The 19,330-nt window shown below is 41.5% G+C and overlaps 2 protein-coding genes across 3 annotated transcripts in view; one reads left to right on the top strand and one right to left on the bottom strand.

Moving 5' to 3' along the window:
- Positions 1 to 229: 229 nt before the first annotated feature.
- LOC119031296 (sodium- and chloride-dependent GABA transporter 2-like) lies at positions 230 to 16,112 on the bottom strand. The gene is made up of 15 exons (XM_037119670.1): positions 15,971 to 16,112; positions 15,459 to 15,710; positions 15,206 to 15,340; positions 14,111 to 14,251; positions 12,461 to 12,548; positions 11,221 to 11,353; positions 7,344 to 7,478; positions 7,146 to 7,249; positions 6,703 to 6,827; positions 5,337 to 5,449; positions 5,117 to 5,254; positions 4,525 to 4,627; positions 4,062 to 4,162; positions 3,468 to 3,638; positions 230 to 2,006 (listed from the first exon to the last, which is right to left on the bottom strand). Exons 2-15 carry the CDS (start codon positions 15,646 to 15,648, stop codon positions 1,872 to 1,874), a joined length of 1,812 nt encoding a protein of 603 aa, XP_036975565.1. The 5' UTR covers positions 15,649 to 15,710; positions 15,971 to 16,112; the 3' UTR covers positions 230 to 1,871.
- A 1,746-nt stretch (positions 16,113 to 17,858) lies between these two features.
- The window catches only part of jakmip2 (janus kinase and microtubule interacting protein 2), a 36,484-nt gene continuing 35,012 nt past the window's right edge, over positions 17,859 to 19,330 (top strand). The window contains exon 1 of one of the 2 annotated variants that reach the window (XM_037119669.1): positions 17,859 to 18,131. The gene's annotated coding sequence lies outside the window, so the exon portion shown is untranslated. The remainder of the gene's footprint in view (positions 18,132 to 19,330) is intronic. The other variant, XM_037119667.1, reaches the window with a different exon arrangement.

The following is a 19,330-nucleotide window of genomic DNA, read 5'->3' as shown; positions in this document are numbered from 1 at the left end:
GCTCTGTTTATTTGTTTACCTGTAGTAATGATAATAATAATAATAATAATACATTTTATTTGGCGGCGCCTTTCATGGCACTCAAGGTCGCCTTACATCAAGTACAAAAACAATCAATAAACAACAAGCATTAATAAAAACAGCAGCATGTAGCTTCATACGTGCAGAACATGAAATCCATAACATGATAATGACACTTGAAAAAAAGAAAAAGAGTCGGAGAAACAGGTTTTTTGTGTAAATGGAAAAATTTATTCTTGACCAAGTCCAATGTCAGGACCTACTGAGTCCAACAAGGGTTGAAGCCATGTTCTGAACCTGGGCTGAACATATCTGATGCTGTACAAACTCACCTCGCCGAACAATGACACTCACACTCACAAAGAAATGGTCCAATGGTCTTAATCTGCTGTGTGTGAGTGTGAGTGAAGACAAGAGGAAGTCTTTGATTCTAGCATTACAGTACAGTAGTTTTAAAAGGCACATTACATAAAGGTGTGATTACATACATACCATATGTGACATACTGCAGTGCTGTACAGGGCAAAATTGCAGACAGCACTAAGCGAATGGTTAAAATAACACAGCTGCTTAAAGTAGCTCTGTGGAACATCTGTGTTGTGCTGGACGCCGGTTGTCAGAGTAGTTTAAGTAACGTTAGCTCTCTGTTAGTGGAGCAGAGCGGCACTGAGTCAAGGCATTCACATCATTTGGACTCCTTCATAAAGAAATCCACAGTCCAGCATACACTACATAAACACATCATCCACAGGCTTCTGTAGGCAACCAAGAGACATTATACCTCACATTACAATCATCTCATATGGCAAATAAAAAGTGGTTAATACATGTTAAATGTTTTAAAATACAAAATTAGCGAATGTATCATGCACATTACCAAAGAAACATCAGTATTTTATCAATACAGGCAGAAAAACACATTAAAATGCTTCAAATAGTTAATAAACTGACCTTTGTGATTTTAGCCTGTGTCTATGCTTTAAAGGTGCAATATGTAAGATCTGTTAGCTAGTTAGCTCAGTTAGCCGTGCAGCTAGCGGTCCAGTCAGGGACCCTGGAGCACCAGGGAAGTGTTGATGTTTACAATTCTTGTACAGATGCTTTGAGCCCAGACTGCGCTGGGGGCTAGCTGGTTGCTCTTAACACTGCAACACGATAAGTCATAAAGTAAAACCTGTTATTCCTCCATGTTCTGTTGATAATCAAGTCTAAAACGTTTTCATACAAAATTCTTAAAATTCTTTAAAAATTCTTCTTATTGCACCTTTAAATGACGCCGATAACACAACTGTTACAGCTGTCACTTCTGGCATAGGCCACATCTATATTCAGGAGAAACACATTTAATCCACCTTTACAAATGGGGCAGTTTCATCGCACCCACTTAATGGTAAAGTGGTGACACAACATTTATCAAGCTGCTAAGGATAACATTTGGGTTTTAATAGAAAGATAAATCCACCCCCACTGAACAACTGAACAATTTAAGCTGTTTGTCAAACTAACAAAATAAAAAGAGACCGCCAGAAGTCTCCTTAGTTGGTGAAGCCTTTCAGGAACTTACATGGTCACAGCACAGAAACAGAAGCAAGAACACACCCTGTGAGACGTTCACAGCAACATTGCTCACATTAACTGATATGATATTGAAGCAATATGAGTAATAGTGGTAGTTTTATGCTCATTTGTGTAGTCACTGTGTTCTTGTGCACCAAATTCACCTCAGGGTGGACAGGATGTTTCCCTACCTCTGTCTGCATTTCCCAGGGGTGCACTTACTCCACAAAATGCCCCACATTTACACTAAATTACAATACACCTCTCAGATGAACAACACATTAACACCATATTCACTGAGTGACCTCCCCACTGTGGGATAAAGGTTTGAGCTCTGTGAGAGAAGTCGTGCCATTGGTTCCTTGTGCAGAAAGATGTTTGTTTTGCATGGATAGGTCGTCCACGGGCTGGCAGAGCAGCAAAAATCGCTGAGGGGAATAAAAGAAATACAAGAGTCAAGAGAAATTCACTGAAGAGCTGAAGATAAAACATGAACAGTACCATAACAGAGTACAGAATCTGAATTTTCAAACGGTTTTGCACTTTACAATTTATTACTTTTAAGAAATAACTTATCTTTTTATTATATGGTATTATTTGCAAGTTGCACTCCTCCATCCAAGTTTCAAGAGAATTAATTCAGCAGTGTTATCCAGTGCGTGGTCCTGCTAACAGGTCCTGGTAGAAACCTAACCTTTAAATTAGGTTAAATAAAGTGATGCAGTGCGACCGAGACAAGAGTGTTTGTGAACCCCGGTTGCGTTTTGATCAAACAGGACGTTGGCCGATCTCTTAGAACAGCCCAGCCGCACAATTTGATCAACTTTTTGTGTATGTGATGGTAACGGTGTGAAACGAGTAGCAGTGCAAAAATCCATACATAGCCGACGTCGCGGCACTTCCAGTGGACCTCGAGAGGGTAGAAAAAGAAATATAGAAATAATTGTCAAGCCCTCGTCTGAGGATCGTAACTGTTGTTTGTCAAAGATACTTTCAGTGCATAAGTGTTGTGATTGAAGTGCTAACAATACAAACACACAAGTGCACGCATTCAGTTCATAAGACTGTGAAAGTACATAATCATAAGATTACACAGCCAGCGGTCATGTTATTGACATCATCTCGATAAACGGTCACCAAAACCTGTAACTTAAACATTGTACAGCTGCTCCATTTCTGAGCCGATGCGGCCGCCAGGTCGGTGAATCCTGTTGAGAGGGACGGTGTGGTTCACTGAGTGCTTAAACACAAAACTAGACGATATTTAACTGTCTTTAGGACAAACAGTAACTTCATTGACTTGAAAAATAATCTGTTTGATGCACATATCATGTGTGTTATTCAATACCATACAAAGATTCTTGAAATAAGGTACCATGGGGTCCACAGGAAGGCTTGGATCCAAAGACAACGACGTTTCCATGTGTTCTACACAAATAAGAACAATCTACAGTATCACCAGACTTATCCTCAAGCAGGGCATGGTACAAAGTTCACAACTGAAATGTTTTGCAAGTAATATAATCCCACTAGTATGTGTACCATGTGAGAGAGGTGAAGAAGTGTTCCTGGAGAAACACCAGGGGTCTAATGGAGACTCGGATCTCCTGTCCCATCAGGACGGTGAAGCTTTGAGTGAGGCCAGTACAAACACACTGAGCTGACATTTGTTCATAACCTAGCTCTTTGTGAATTGTGGAGCACTGAACAAACCTGTGACAAATTGAAACAGGCCTTTTTTCAACACTGCATTCTCAGTGAATGTAACCTCCCAGCAACACATCCATGACAACCAGCCCGAGCTACCACATATACATCAGTGAGTCAGTGAGTATTTTGCTTCCAGTGTAACTTTGTTCTTAACATTAATTCAGCAAGACCGTGCTCACCTGTTGAAGAGTGCCTTCTCCATGCTTTAATTTATATAACACAAACAGTGGGATGAGGGAGAGGGAGACAGTGGCGATGAACCAGCCCAAGATGTTGGCCCAGAGTGGATAAACATAAGTGTTACTGAACTTCAGCGGGGAGTATTTGACAATAGAGAAGATGAACGTGCCCTGTAAACAAAGGAGACACAGTGGGTTGGTGTTAAACATCGCAATCTGGCTAAATATATGACACAAAAGACAAATAAACCCTAACCTCACAAGCTCTTCTCTTTCCCAAAAAAGTCTTTACATACTGGACATAAAAACATAACAAAACACATGCAGAAGCACTGGAGGAGTGAATCTGAATAAGCTCACTTCTTTCATTAACATGTTGAGCGGGGAGGGACTTCAAATTAACCCAGAGGAAAATAATTCATAAGCAAAAAGGTAAGAAGATGAAGTGATAGTCCACCATCTGTGTGTGTATTCACAGCTGTGTGCATCTCTGCCTGCGATCCATGTGCACATAAATCACACTGGGGTGGTCCTCATTTCTCTCAAGAATGTCATGTTAAAATCATACTTCACATGAGAAAGGTAGAGCCTTACAAAACAGATGAAGGGAGTAATGTAGGTCCAGCAGTACTTCATCAGTGGGAATGGACGATAACCAATCATGTCTGCGATGTTGTTGTAAAAGCGGTCAGAACCTTTAGAGTAAGGAAAGATAACAGAAAGGTCAGTCTGACCCGGTTGTTTCTGGCACATCATACTTCAAAGTTTTTCCAGGAACATAATTTCTACTTATGATTTTTGATTAGGCCCTTGTGGCTGAATAGGTTGAGACTATAGTTTTATCCCAATGAGGACATTTTATTATATGGTTTACTTATTATGTTTTTTTTGATCGGTCAGGTGAAATGAAGGAGCCGGCGCAACATGAATTAATTATGAGAACACAAACTTGGGGATATCAGATCATGCATATGTACTCCCACTCTTACATGCACCAAGTGTTATTTGCCCCACTAAAAGTATTTTGCAGTGGTTGATTGTGTCGTCCCTGACTTACCGTACACCCAGCCAATGCTGACAGACTGGCTGAGGGAGAGGAGGAGCAGGGTGGTGCCACTGCAGACATGATGGTCCAACAGCTGGAGCAGGTACATCCCTCCCTATAAACCAGGAAGTAACTTTAATAACCAATATCAATAATAATTAAGCTTTTTAAAACAAATTCTTAGAAAACTGATCCTACAGAATCTGTACATCGGCCTCAGTACTTTGACAAAATGCAAACCAGTTTTTTTCATACTGTATTTAACATGTGAATTTAGTTTTTTCAAATCATTGTTGGCTGAAAAAAAGAAACCCGACCCCAGCCAAACCCTAATAACGATAAACAGCCCTGATCACATGGTCATTATTATAAAGCACCAGTATGGCATTACTATCAGGACTGACATCATCACACTGAACAATCTCTCCATGTTCTCTGGGTTGACTTTGTGGTTTAGAGTTGCTTTAAGGCCTCTTTCACTGCATTATCTTCTTTGCTTTTTGCAATATTCAACCTGTATTTTAAGGCACCACATAAATAATATGGCAGATAATACAGAGGAAAGTTTAGCTAGCTGTCCAGCATGGAGTGCAACAGTACACACCTCAGTGACCAGAGAGAGTCCCAGCAAACAGCTGGTGCTGCAGATAACCAGGAGAAGGAGCTCACGTCTGAAGCCTTTTCGCAGGTAAGTTGGGAACAGATCTACCAGGGACGTCATCAGACACTCCAGACCAACGAACTGGAAGGAACCAGATGGCAAGAGCATCAGGGCTTCTTCATTCATTTACATATTCAATGTTTCAGGGATGTTTGGCTGGTACCTGACTGTCCAATCCCAGCAGAATGATCATGATGAAGAAACACACGGACCACACCTGAGGCATGGGCATCATGGCAACAGCACGTGGGTAGACGATGAATGCCAAACCTGGACCTACATTCAGGCGCACAAAGTAACAAGGTACAAACACAAAATCACATTTTTGTCTATTCGGATCTGAATGCGATTGAGGGTTTCCATTTGATGGTTACTGATTAATACAAACAGTGGAACAGTTTGATCATTTAAATGTTATGTTTCATTTAAAACATGGAGTTAAGAAAACACAGGCAGAGACTGCAATATTCACATAACAGGACAGGTAACAAACAGCTTCTAGCACACTGTAAATAATAACACATAATCACAGATACGATTTCTGTCAGTTCAAAAGATCATTTGAAGTGAAAATCACAGCAGCTCATATTGACAGCTGGAGTTAGATGACAGGAGAGTTAGTTTCGGCTCTTCAAGGATTCAGTTGTGGGTTTTGATTTTGGAGATAGTCTATTTAATAACATACGTTCAGAGTCATATGTTGACTAATTCAATGACGAACAGAATTGAAAAAATATCTTTAAAGTTGACATACATCATGTGTTTGTCATTTACAAAGGTAACAGTACAGTATTATATTTTACTAACGTAACAGGTTACTAATGATATTTCAGTAATGTCTTACTCGTTATGTAACGCAACACGTTACAGTCCACGTTACTGACGTAAGTGAAGTGGTTTTGTTGACTTCGTAAGAACCCATCACACTAACATGAACCACATGGAAACAGGCCGAGCCTCTAAGTTCTGTGTTCGGTCTCTTTGTGACTGAAATGGGCCTCATGACGAAGCCCGATCCTCATGGCACACTTTAATTTACATTCTTGAATCACATAAATCCATGAGGTCCTTGTTGTGTAGACGATAATAAAAGGACATACACAAAGAGTTTCTTGTCTTAGTTACATTATAGAAGCAAAAGGTCTGTTGTGTTTCACTGACAATTAAACATATGTATTCCTATCTCATAATATAACAGACTGTGATCCTTTTTCTAGCTGTTCATCCCACTGTCCGACAACACTATGATTTCAGAACTAAATTTTATTAATCTTAATCTTATTCTTAATCTAATCTTTAGCCCTGCATTCCTTTTGCTCCATGGTCAGAAGCAATCATGCTATCAAAGGAAAAAAAGATGACAGGAGAACGTACCAATCTGCCTGAAAGTATCTTAGGTTGGCAAGATAAAGGACAAAGAATCATCACATGATTTCACACAGAAACAAATGGTACCTCACCAGCAGTTACAGGACATGTATCGAGACAACAGTCACTGTGATTGGCACCACAGAGTTACAGATACTTGCCTGATTCAGCTACTTCAGAAATATCCACTCCTTGTTCATAGGTCATGAACCCCAAAACTGAGAAAATGGCAAAGCCTGACACAATGCTGGTGGCACTGTTCAGCAAACACAAGTAGAAACAGTCCCTGAAAGAAAAATGAAGGCAAATGAGGAGAGGATGGATGGATGGATGGACGGACGGACGGACGGACGGACGGACAGATGGATGGATGGATACATATGAATGATTGTAGAAGTACATGAACATTTATTAGGTAATATGAATTCCAGGCCCATGAACTAACTTGACTTGATTATCTGATTCAATTCTTGGCTTTGCAGCATGAAATTCACTCAATATGACAGAAAATGTCCACACAATTTGTATCAAACTTGAGAAACACTGAGTATTTTCTGTGAGGATAGAGCTGAATACAGCTTTTACAGATCAGCAGTGTGCTCACCTGTAACAGTCGTTGTTGTATGTGTTATAACTTCCAAGAGAGGTTAGGAACCCAAGGCCGATTGCATATGAGAAGAAGATCTGAGTGCCAGCATCCATCCACACCTGAAAATGTCAAACAAACGTGTGTACATGCATGTCTCTAAGTAGAGGAAATAGTGTATGGGCACTGCTCCATAGGTTTTGTGTGTGGTTTTACTTGGGGGTCTGAAAGGCGAGAGATGTCAGGGTAAAGGTAGTAAATGATCCCGTCCATCGCCCCCGGCAAGGTAACACCACGTATAAGCAGAACCAACAGCATTGCATAAGGGAAGGTGGCTGTGAAATACGCTGCCTGGAAGGAAAGAGGAAACAAAGTTAGCTTGACCCAGCCGGCTCATTTCTGTGGTGTTACAGAACGACCACATCTCATGCGAAGGGTTAGAGGGCCGTGAGTGTGGGGCTCATAACACAACTTGTCTGGTAGCCCTTTCTAATCTCATCAGATAAGTGTCCATTCACCGCAGTCACATCATGCAGTTCCTGTGACATGGTTTAATGCACTTGATTGGTGCATGGTTTGTTTGACAGCATTTTTCTAGGACTAATTATAAAAATGCCCAGCTGCAAAGTGCCATTTCTTTTTAAATGTTCCATAGTGTGGCGACTTTGGTCAGGTGCAAGGAAGCTAGTCTGCTCCTCATCAATGAAGGTCTCAGATCTTGCCAACGTTTGACCCGAAACTGGTCTGAAGTTGTTGCACTGTTCTGTTCCCACTGAGCACTAACATATCCTAAATACACCAGTTCAACACCTTTGCCAATGTTGAAAAGACTGAAGTGCAGAAATTAATGTCTTTTGACATTTTCGCTTCAACATTCACATTTGATGCCCAGGTGACATCCTGACAGGGTTCAAAATTTTTAAAATCTAATTTCAGACAGGGGCTGAAGCTGCTAAGTCATTCTAATTTCATATTATTTATGTTAAAAAATGTTTAATTTAGTGTCAGATAATTGATAACATAATGGTGATGATGGATATGGGGCCCCGACAGACTCTAGAAATACCTCTGGGTCTCTCCATGATGGCGGGGCCCTTTCTTCCTCTTGTGTTTTGAAAGAAAACACAAGGGGAGTTAGTTCACATGTATATGGTCGGTCCCACTGAGACAGGAACCCACTACCACTAGGTTTATCAGCCATTGCTCTACTGACCAACGTGATTGTTTATGTTTTGTTTTTTTTTAAATCAAAGTCTATAAAACCTCAGAGAATGGTAAAATATGATGTCTTTCAATGAGCAGTCCAAAACCCAAAACGGCTCACTTACAGTGATACAGAACAACAGAAAAGCAGCAAATCTTCACATTTGGAAACAGCTAATGTTCCGATTATTTGCCTGATAAATGATAAGGACTAATTTATTTACTGTCAAAATAGTTATCGACTAATCATTTCAGCCCTTCTGTTAACATGAATGAACATGATGGATCTGGTGCGAGGTAACAAAGCCTCATGGTTAAGGTGTAGCATCTGATTTTGAATACTGGTGCAGAATATTGTGGACCCACTTATTGAGACGCACTTTGACTTTGACATCTTAATATTTGATTTTGTGGCCTAGTCTTAGCATTAATGAACTGCTTTGAGGAGATTTGATCATGTATGTATAGATCATGTATTGCGATATAGCCTGAATATATTACACTATTATTTTACAGCACCAAGCCATATTGGACGCTAAATACAAATTCTTATGCACACAGTTATCAAAATGGCCAGGTAGTGGGTATCAGGCCGTGCTGTCAACAACTTTATCAAGCCCAAACCAGACTTACATTTCAGCTGTCTGAGAAGCAGCATCATGTAACTTATCCTCCCTCAAATTCCAGCAAACGCCCCTCTGCTCCCCCATCACTTGTTTCTGCAGTATGTAACTTCAGTGCGAATGTAGGATCACAGCGTTAGTTACATATTTACATCAACTTTTCAAGACATAACATTTTTAAGATGTAATGAGATTTGTTTGTAGTTAGCACCTACATTATGTATGACAAACTGCCACAGACCTGAGATCTGTATTTACAACAGTGCTGTTGCACTCAGGAAATGTGGGGGAGGGGCACCAAAACTGCACAGAATTTCTTGGCGATCGCCTTCCCCCCGCCCACCCACTCACTCGACACCTCTATCACAGGCTATATCACCAGCTAACAACATTCTAACTAACAAGCTGTGGCCTAAAATAATATTGTAATATTTTTAGGCTATCTAACAATACACAGGACATATCCTCCACAGCTCATCATAAATGCTTGGACTGGATGACAGAATCAAATCTCGTAATATCTTTGACTAAATACCTTGATATTGATATAGTAACAGTATTATAGTGATGAATATTAGCACTTTGATAAAATATGTGACATTTGATAAATTATCATCAGTAATGCGGATATAATATATGAATAGTTAAAGACAAGAGACTTGTCTCTTGAAATAGCTATCTTTCTTCGTTATGGACTGATTGCAGGTGATTCAGATCACCTGTGTGCAGGTGGGGAGCCTGACTCCTGATTGAGTAGTGGAAGCAGCTTGGGACGTTCCCCTCTCAGCCAATCACGGTGTGAGGATTGCTTTTTGTGAAGGCTTTAAAGAGGTGGGGAGATGGCCCCCAGGGGGCCCTCATCCTCATTCTGCATTTGTCCTGGACTCACTAAGAACCTCAGCCCCTGAGACTGCCAGCCAAAAACTTTGTTTAGGCCCTGTTGTGTTTTCTTGGCTGCTCCATGTCGTTCTAGTGAGGAAACTGTGTTTGTTGCTGAACCTGTTGAAACCAGAAGCCCCCATACACCTTCGGTTTGACATTTTACTTAACTGGGGTTTGTAGGGGCACGTTTCATTTGGATTTTGGTTTGTTGTCCAGGTAGCTGGCACTGGACTTCCCCTCTGGATTTACATGTTTTTGTTTATACTTTTATGTAGGTTGTGTTGGCCTGTAAACATTTTACAGCCAGTAATGCCACGATTTCACAATATAATGATATCCAAAATCTGAGATAATGTAGGGCTCTCTAATGTACTGTCATCTAGCCAGAGAGCTCTGTTTCCATCTCTGCCAGAGAGCTGATATTTAAGTGATATATCACAAGCTAGAAGTTGCCTGCCTTCGCTGTCACCCAGATGAAAATGAAACTAACCACAATGCCTGCTGGGCAGGCTGTGGGCTGAAAAGCATGCTGACCTCCTAGTCCTGACTCCAGGAGGGGGCCCTGGCTTCCCTTTTTTGGGGTACAGTGACGCAGCTCCTTGTGAATCATTTTTCCTTTGACCACTTACTGCATCTGTGACAGATCTGCCTGGGGGGCCATGTCAGCTATACGAAATGTGTCACATTAGTTTTGGGGACCAAAATATTAACAAAACACAAAACAAAAATTCCAATATGTCACAGAATAAACAATCAAGTGAAACACTAAAATATACCAATTCTTTGCTACATTAGCTAGCCAGCTAACCACAGAACTAATGTCATGCTATATTGTCGTACTCTATTATAAGCATTTAATGTGAGTGTGTGAGTGAAGTTACACATTTAGTTATGTATTCACACCAAACTATTGTTCAGGAATCAAAAAATCTAAAAATACAATTTATTACAAGTAATAACATTTTGGATTCTAAACATTTGGAATTTTGGACTTTGATTTTTCATCAGATCATGGTCCACATGTCTCACTTCATATCTCAACTACATACCCTAAAAAAAGGTTTGCTGGTTCTCCCTCCACGGCCCTCTGCCTGGAGCAGCTCTGGACAGATAGCTTTACATGTTGCTTAAGTAACTGCTAACAACTGCACTGACAACCAGCAGCTCCTCAATGAACAATAACATGACGATAAAGTATTCACCGGGAATATTGTGATTACTATGGATTAAAAAATAAGGCAAATATTGTGTGAACCATCTTTTAAAGACCTGCAAACAGTTGCTGGCATCAGGCACCAGGCACCTGGTTTTGCACTCAGAACTCAGTACTTCAGTGGACAGGATCCATGTGAGTCAAAAGGGTGACCTAGATGTGTAGATGTCACCTTTCCTGTTGACTTGATTCCTTTCCAAACGCAGAAGTAGCAGATGACCCAGGTTAGGATGAGACACAGGGCCAGCTCCCATCTCAAGCTGCCAACCTCTTCAATACTGCCAGAGATTTTTAAAACCCGGTGCCTGGACAGAGGAGTGATGGTGGGAGTGGGAGGGTGAGAGGGAGAGCAAATGTGAATGACAGGCAAAAAGGGAGGGAAAAATAACTACATGGAGGGAGTGGGTGGGTAAATGAGAAGAAGTAAGGGGACAAACTCAAAGCAAGTCTGAGAGATGAGGAGGAAGGAGGAAGCAGAACAGAGTGGTGAAGCAATGATGTATTTTTGGAGGCTAACCCAGAAGTTAGCATCACTGTGGTTCCCTTGACAAAAAGTCCTTATCCCTTTGAAATATCGCCCAAAAATAATATCTGTGGCAAACACAAGTTTATGTTACTTGCATGTTTTGCAGGTGGCTGTGGCTCGGAGGTAAAGCCAGCATCTTGTTATATGAAGGTTGCTGGTTCAAGTCCCCTGGTCTGCATGTTGAAGTGTCCTTGGGCAAGATCCTGAACTCCACACTGCTGCTGATGTGCTGGTCGGCACCTTGCATGGCAGCCACCACCATCAGTGTATGAATGTATGTATGAATTACTGTAAGTCACTTTGGACAGAAGAGTCTGCCCTAAATAGATGCCCTAAAAATGTAAATATTCATCCAGATAATCTTCACAGATGAACATTACTTTTGTGATTCTGAAGCGTAAATTAACTTGATTAAATTAAAAAGCTAATGTTAGGCTACAAACACACTTCACTACTGTCGTATCCCTGAAGCGTCACCGCCACTAAGAGCCTTACTACACAATTACTATCCAGGTTTTGTATAAACTGATCAATGTACACGTTGTACAGTTAAGTTGGAATAGTTTGTAACTAAAGTCGGCCTGTAAAGACGGATTATTGAGTAGGTGAGTCTCTGTGTTCACTGTGAGGACGTTGGTGGCTTAAGAGATTAATTTCTGACTTTATTTCTGCGTCTCTATTTCACTGAGAACCGCTAAATAAAAAAACCCAGAGACTTTGAAATGCGGGAACCAGATATACAAAACTGCTAATTGATTTCCAGGTTTTAGGACTACAAACTACACCACGCTATGACCAGGAGGTTTGAGGAAAGAGATAAAAAAGGATGGAAATAAAAAGTTAGTTTTTTTTTTATAAAGGCTTGTGAAAGCTGACTAATGCTTACTGCCAGAACTCCACAACAGGAAGAGTGGTGTTCAGTCTGGATGACACGCTGAGGCTCACATTTGGTTGGCTGACGTCCAAGCATGAGTCTAATGTAAGAAAATAAAACACTGGGAGATTACAGATTACAGCTGAGATTACCGTTTTTGCTGTTTCATATCTGTGTTTGGTACTTTTTGTAGTGTGTCCCTGTGTTCACCTGTACACATTCACCTGTTCTCTGAGGAGAATACGCTTTTCTAAAGTAGACTAAACTCAACAAGATGTAAAGTCATAAAAAGAATTGGTAACCATCATAATAAGCATTAGTTAATGATAAGGCCCTTATAAACCCTTATAAAATGCTTACTAACAACAACAGTAGGACAAGCTAGGTGTAGTGATGGCATTGAAAAAATGTTAATTGTTAGATTATAAGACTGTACTTACAAGAAACTTAACAGTTTCATAGACTCTGCTACTGGCTCTAAGGTGGGAACATTGACTCATTAAGGTTAATAAATGATTTGTTATGCACTTATTAACAGTTTTATTGAGTTAACTGAGCTCAGATGTGTTTGTAATATTAATACAAACAACTATAAGAAACTCATCTAACTCTATAGTTTCTTGTAAATGCTTATAACAGTCTGAAAATATGATACTACAATAAACTTGATTATTATGCTATTATTAACACTTGTAAAGTCTTACTTATTTTGATGAGCATCTTGTTGAGACTTATGAGGAGCATATTACAAAAAAGCATGACATTAATTCTTGTGATCGACAGTGATACAGTAATGATTTGCTACAGCACTGTACAGAACTGAACTGCTGCAGATTTATTACAAACAAAAGAAAAGAAAAAAAGAGAATTCACTTTGGAACAAACAAAGTTCTCAGGATAAAAGTGTGTTCAGGATTATACTGTAGACCCATGGCCTATATGTTACAACATGTTGTAAAGTAGGCCTATTTACAGCACAGTAAGTACAGCACTAAAGATATTTTCTCATTCAGCATGCCAAGTCTGCAGGTGAGAAAACTGTCAGATCTACATGTGACGCAGTGGAAAGGTGCAGGCTATCCCATGTGATATTAAGCAGATCAGTCAAGAAGAGAGGCTGGTTTGAATGGTTACCTAACTGAGGCGCTGCACACATTGGATTTTGGACCTGGGGGGAGTTTTTATGTTTGGATTTAGGTGCTGCTTTTAGTTTGCATATTAACTTACAGATGAATACAACATCAACACCTCCAGTCAGATGGAGATGAGAACAACATGGCATGACCTGATTGGTTCTCACTTCTTCGGAGCCAAACTCTGCGGTGTGGTCTCACTTTTGAATGACATACGGTTGACTGACTTGACAGGTGGTGGGGCAGCTTGTAACCACAGAACGTCCCTGTATTGGGCATGAGTTGGCGATTGCTGTGATATGATTAGAGCAGTCTGAAACATTCCTATGTGTACAGTAGTAGACACATATGGGTACCATGTGTCATAATTTGAAATCCATAACACAAAAATGTTGTGAGCTATAGGTGCTGAGACACAAAGTGTTCCTGAGTAATCCAACCAGATAAAAGAACTCTCTTTATGTCATCTTTATAAACAACACTTCTCTCAAACAGCTTTCGCTAACGGCTGCAGGACAAAACAGCCTACCTGTGTTCCAGTAGTGTCCACATGTGGCCCAAGGCAAATCCGCACTGAAGGATGAGAAGAGGTAAAAAAATGCCCAGGCCATTATGACAATATAGGAAGTGGCGCTGAATGTGATGATTAAGTGACTGGCATAACCCATGCCTGGGGAAAAAAAGGAGAAAAAGACAAAACAAGTAAGGGTAGCACACAAAAATGATTCAGTTGTTGCACTTCACACTGTCTGTGGGTAGTGATGGAATGTAACTAAGTACATTTACTCAAGTGCTTGTTCTTTACCTGAGTATTTCCATTTTCTGCTACTTTATACTTCCACTCCACTTTTACTCTGCTACCCACTGAGCAAAAACATATCCAACAGATGTCAGTTCAGTATCTTTGACAACACTGAAAATATGTCCAGTGAAGAATTAGAATAAAAGTTTTTTTTGTTTTTTTTTTACATATATTTGCCAAGATTTACTTCATGCAGCCAAAGCTGCATGCTAGAGTTCAACCCCTGGTCTCCAGCTCAATAGTGTGAATGAGAGACAACTTTGGAACTTTAGCCTACTTAATAAAGGTTGGATGACTAAAACATAATACATGATAAAACTGACAAATAGATCATCTGGTAAAGTACATGTCTCACTCAGACTAGTGAGCTGGAGACCAGGGATTGAAATCCAGCCTGTAGCTTTTGCTGCATGAAGTAAATCTTAAAAAAAAAAAAAAAAAGTTTTTTTGATAGCACAATTTCAGTTAGTTATTTTATCTTGAAATGAATAAAGAAAAACAAAGATTCTGATTATCAAAAGTCTACAGTTGGATTGTGACTGAACACAACATCTTTACTTTCACTCAAGTATGACTTGGGCACGTCTTACTGTACCATCCGGTGCCAGTTACTCAAAACATATCTTTATATTACCTGCTTCAAACCAGTCTAGTGCCAAATTGTGATAATGCCAAAAGGATAGACTTTGTGCGTAATTACGCACGGTGATTATATTGTGTCCGGCGATAACTATGACAGGTCGGTTGAGAAATATGACGACGCATTAAATATAACATCATTAATATTTTTCTGAGGAGTCTAAAGTGAGCGTTTTTAATTACCCTGGAAAAGCGGACAAATCTTTCTCCAGCACGTGATTCCCCCCTGGTTGGTGTACTGTCCTAAGGCAGTCTCAAGGAAGAATAGTGGGATTCCGCATGTTACCATGAACAACAGGTATGGGATGAAGAACACACCTGTAAAAATAAACAGAGGGTCTTTCCTTCAAAATACCGTGAGCAAAGATTTTTTTTAATCCAATAACTGTCTCAGATCGGGGATTCTGTGAGCTACAGCTGCTGCGTCAAATTTTACCTCCGCCGTTTCTGTAGCACAGGTAGGGGAACCTCCAAACATTCCCCGGTCCGATGATCGCTCCCATCACAGTCAGGATGAACTCGGCTTTGGTTCCCCAGTAGCCCCGTTCCTCCAGCTCGTTGGGTGTCTGTGTGTATCCCTTTGGCACAGGTGTTGCGCAGGTACCTTTCTTTCCGTTCATGGCCATCTTCTTCCCTTTAAATCACTTAGTTTACTCCTTGGGTGCAACTTTCCTCCTGTGCAAGATATCTGAAGGGGAGATCGGGGTAAAATGAACAGAAAACATTAAGAACAATTCCTGAAGGGGACACGTCTGAATGTCTTAAAGGACAACCCGGGAAATGTTGTATCCCAGTGTTTTTACAGAAAGCTGTGTTTGTGGAGCTATTTAAAGCCCACGCTGTGTTTTCTGTTCTAACCCGAACCAGACATTCTCTGTGCTTAAACTTAAAACTGTGTGACAAGAGAAGAATAGCACCGATCACTGGTAAACCAAGATATCTACTTACTATGGTCCTGCAGCGCCACCAACACCAGGCTGAGAGTCGCTCCACAGAGCAGAGAAGGAGTGTGAGCTGTAGGTTGGATGGCAGTGGACCGAACCTCTGTGAGGTGGAGATGTGACCGCGGCTCTGAGGGTCCCGATACTGGGACTCTTCAGGCTGCACACACAGAGATGTTATTTATTGAAGGGAGTCAGAGAAGATTGGAAGCTGCACGCGGGGCGGTACCAATCAGCTGGTCCGCCTTCAGTCACCGGCTCCACAGAGCGACAGTGAAGGTCTCCACAGCTCCTTCGTTCCACTTCAACTGGAACTGACATGAAGGGAGTGAACACTGCGGCTGAGAGGAGTTCATGACCCGACATCATCTGCTAGTTTCTATATGGAGTGTAACGAAGTATTTTCACTTAGTTACTGAATTGAATAATAATTTGGTCACTGTAATTTTCTGCAACTTAATACTGAAGTAGTTACTGTACATCACAGGGCTGATGTATGAGAGTGTGCTTACATGTAAATACTGTAACGTGTCGGGACGTTCGGGATGCGGGTGGGCGTGGTTTGGTGTGAGGCTCTCGCACCGTGAGTGACAGTGATGTATCGAACAGATATCCTGCTGAGTTGACTCACGAGTTCGAAAAGAGTTAATACACCGCAGATCTCAAGCGTGTCACCGTTAATTCCTACTTGTTCCTTAAATCTCCATCCCGCAACAGTATATATTCTGCCATGGACTCTTACTACGTCTTTCAGTGTATCCGTAAGCTGCATTTGTGTACCACCAGCCCCAAGTACTGATGTAAAACGTCTCGATCTTACTCAGGTGCATTTGAGTGAGGTCTGATCTCAGTTCAGACAACAGAGGGTCGCCCACGGTGCTGGCAGCCGCCAGTAGATGGCGCTGCCTCTTTCTTAATTTGTATTGCAGCTCACATTTAGACAAAATGCTACATACTGGAAAGAGACTGTTGACAGTTTGAACAACTGTTGCAGATAATCGTTTGGAGCCGGTTTGTCCATTTTAATGCAATAAGCTGGTTGTAGGAGACACCCTGCCTGTGAACCGTGAGGACGAAACACGAGACCTACAAGTACATGTGTACGTGACTGTGTGCTCGACCTTTAAAACCACTATAACATAAACCGTCTCAGTGCAAGGGATATGTGTTATTATTGTGCTCACACAAATCCTCTCTTCCATGTTATGGAATTCAATGATCATCATACAACAAGGGGTGAATGTTTGGACATCGTCAGTCCCAGACTGCACAGAAAGCTTTACTCAATCCAAGAGAGCAAATATGATCTGAAATTAGTTGTGGTAAAGGGTATCATACATTGACAAGAATGTGGGAAGTATGATGTGAAGTATAATGTGATTCAGAAAGTTATTCATTAAACGTATCAGCTTTAAAGGTTGTAAAGACTTTCCTAAATAGTTGAAGGTCAAATCATTTGAGTTTTCCTTTTTGTTCTGTATCTACCACTGATCCAAAACTTTATTTCCATCTTTTTATTTATTCATTCCTTCAATATAAACACACACACTCACACACACACAAATTGCTGGCTGTTGGTTTCCTTTAAAGTCACCTTACGTAGTTTTGATAAGAGATTTTAATCAGAGGAGAATAACTGACGGATGTTTTTATGTTCAATCAAACTTAATAAACAATAATAATAAACTCTCATAGTTCTCATGACTGGATAAACAAACCCACCTTCACAGGTTCATACTGTTGTACTTTGTGTATATGTGGCGGACCCTGCCACGCTTCTTGTTTTCCTCTGAGAACAGCTTGTTTATTCAGTGATGGAAAAGATGAAATATTCCTGAGTTTGTATTATTACCTCTGTATCATTTTGAATCTCTTGTCCAAACCTACACAGTGCCCCTTTAACAGAGCGCTGGTGGACTGCGGCGGCACTGACTGGAGCGTGGAGCTGGAAACCAGTGAGCTCATCCTGGCTGCACGGAGAGGAGGGCGGGGCTCCCAGCATCATCACCACCGGCCATCACCGCTTCATTGTACGGGCTGCTGCTGATGCTGAGCTCGCAGCGGACGGGAGCGATTTCTTCCGGGGTAAAAGAAGAAGAAAAAGAAGATGTCATGGACACGGTTTCTCACAGATTAGGACTCCGCGCACGATGAGGATCGATTACGAGGTAAGGCGACGGAAGCTGCGTGTGAATGCTGCTTCTGCTGCTGGGGGTGGTGCTGCTGGTGGTGGAGGGATTTAGACCGTCTGACTGGGAGTTACTGGGACTAGCGGGCCTGGTGTTGGAGTCAGGCTGATCATCTCAAAAGCAGCGGAGCGAGAATACATATTTGACTCGTTATTTGAATCAGATAGGTCACATTTGAGACACGCAGGCCGCCGTCGTGCTCGACAGCGAGAAGATGGTTTAATGTGCGCGTGCAGCGTCGGTGGAGCCTGCGTGTCTGAAGCGGCGGCGCTCGGCCTGCTCGGGCAGGATGACGAGGATGGAGCGTGAAGCACACAGGGCCGTCTTCCAGACACACGACGAGGCTCCCGCTGCACCGAGCATCATCTGTGTGTGTGTGTGTGTGTGTGTGTGTGTGTGTGTGTGTGTGTGTGTGTGTGTGTGTGTGTGTGTTTCTGGTAGGTTTGTTGCACTTGTTGTGCAGTGACGCTTCCAGCTGTCGGTGCTCGTGCCTCAGGTGCAGCCAGATGCCCATCGCCTTCTACAGATAATTACGCTCGAATGGTTTGCTGTATGTGCATTATTCTGCTTGAAAAGCCTACACACGTTACCGGACACGTCTTGAAAGGATGCTGCAGTGATGTTGAAAAAGGATGCTACAGTCCAGAGCGGGCAGGCAGGGCCTCCAGACTGAGGGGAGAGGGGGTCTGGAGCCTGCAGCTGCCTCAGGGACTCACACTGGCCTGGTTTAACACACATCACCCTGCTGGGAGGGCATTTGTCACGCTGTTGTTTGTAAGGGTCAGCACAGATGTAGGGTAGAGAACTGCCCACCAGTTAGTAGTTTATGGATTGAATTGCAAAAAGGAGAGCTGCTGGATTGTTGCATACAGTGATGGAGCGAGATAAAGCTGAGGGATCAGACACTGTGAGCTCATACAGACGGGCAGCAGGGGTCATACACATGATGTTTCTGTTGGGTGCATAAGCTCAAATGCGCATCAAGGGTGCAAAAAACATCAGTTTGAATCAATTTGGTATCTCAGATCCTGTGTAATGCACATTTTCAAAAGCTGTGAGATCCCAAATTGATATGAAATGACATTATTTACACCATTTTAGCAGAAATCTTGCCAGTAGTTGCCCGCTAAACTAAAAGTGTTAGCTATGAGGTATGTAACTATTCAGACACAATGCAG

This window comes from Acanthopagrus latus, chromosome 13 (assembly GCF_904848185.1).
Source record: "Acanthopagrus latus isolate v.2019 chromosome 13, fAcaLat1.1, whole genome shotgun sequence".
Taxonomy (NCBI): Eukaryota; Metazoa; Chordata; class Actinopteri; order Spariformes; family Sparidae; genus Acanthopagrus; species Acanthopagrus latus.
The sequence above is the reverse complement of the archived record's forward strand: the minus strand, read 5'-3'. Positions and strand labels throughout refer to the sequence as shown.

What these genes read in the sequence shown, in the direction of transcription:
- LOC119031296 (XM_037119670.1), bottom strand. Translation starts at nt 15,648, where the DNA reads ATGGCCATGAACGGAAAGAAAGGTACCTGCGCAACACCTGTGCCAAAG. An exon ending in TGGACACTACTGGAACACAG is followed by an intron (nt 12,549 to 14,110) that starts GTAGGCTGTTTT and finishes TTCTTACATTAG; the next exon opens with ACTCATGCTTGGACGTCAGC. An exon ending in CTCGCCTTTCAGACCCCCAA is followed by an intron (nt 7,250 to 7,343) that starts GTAAAACCACAC and finishes TGACATTTTCAG; the next exon opens with GTGTGGATGGATGCTGGCAC.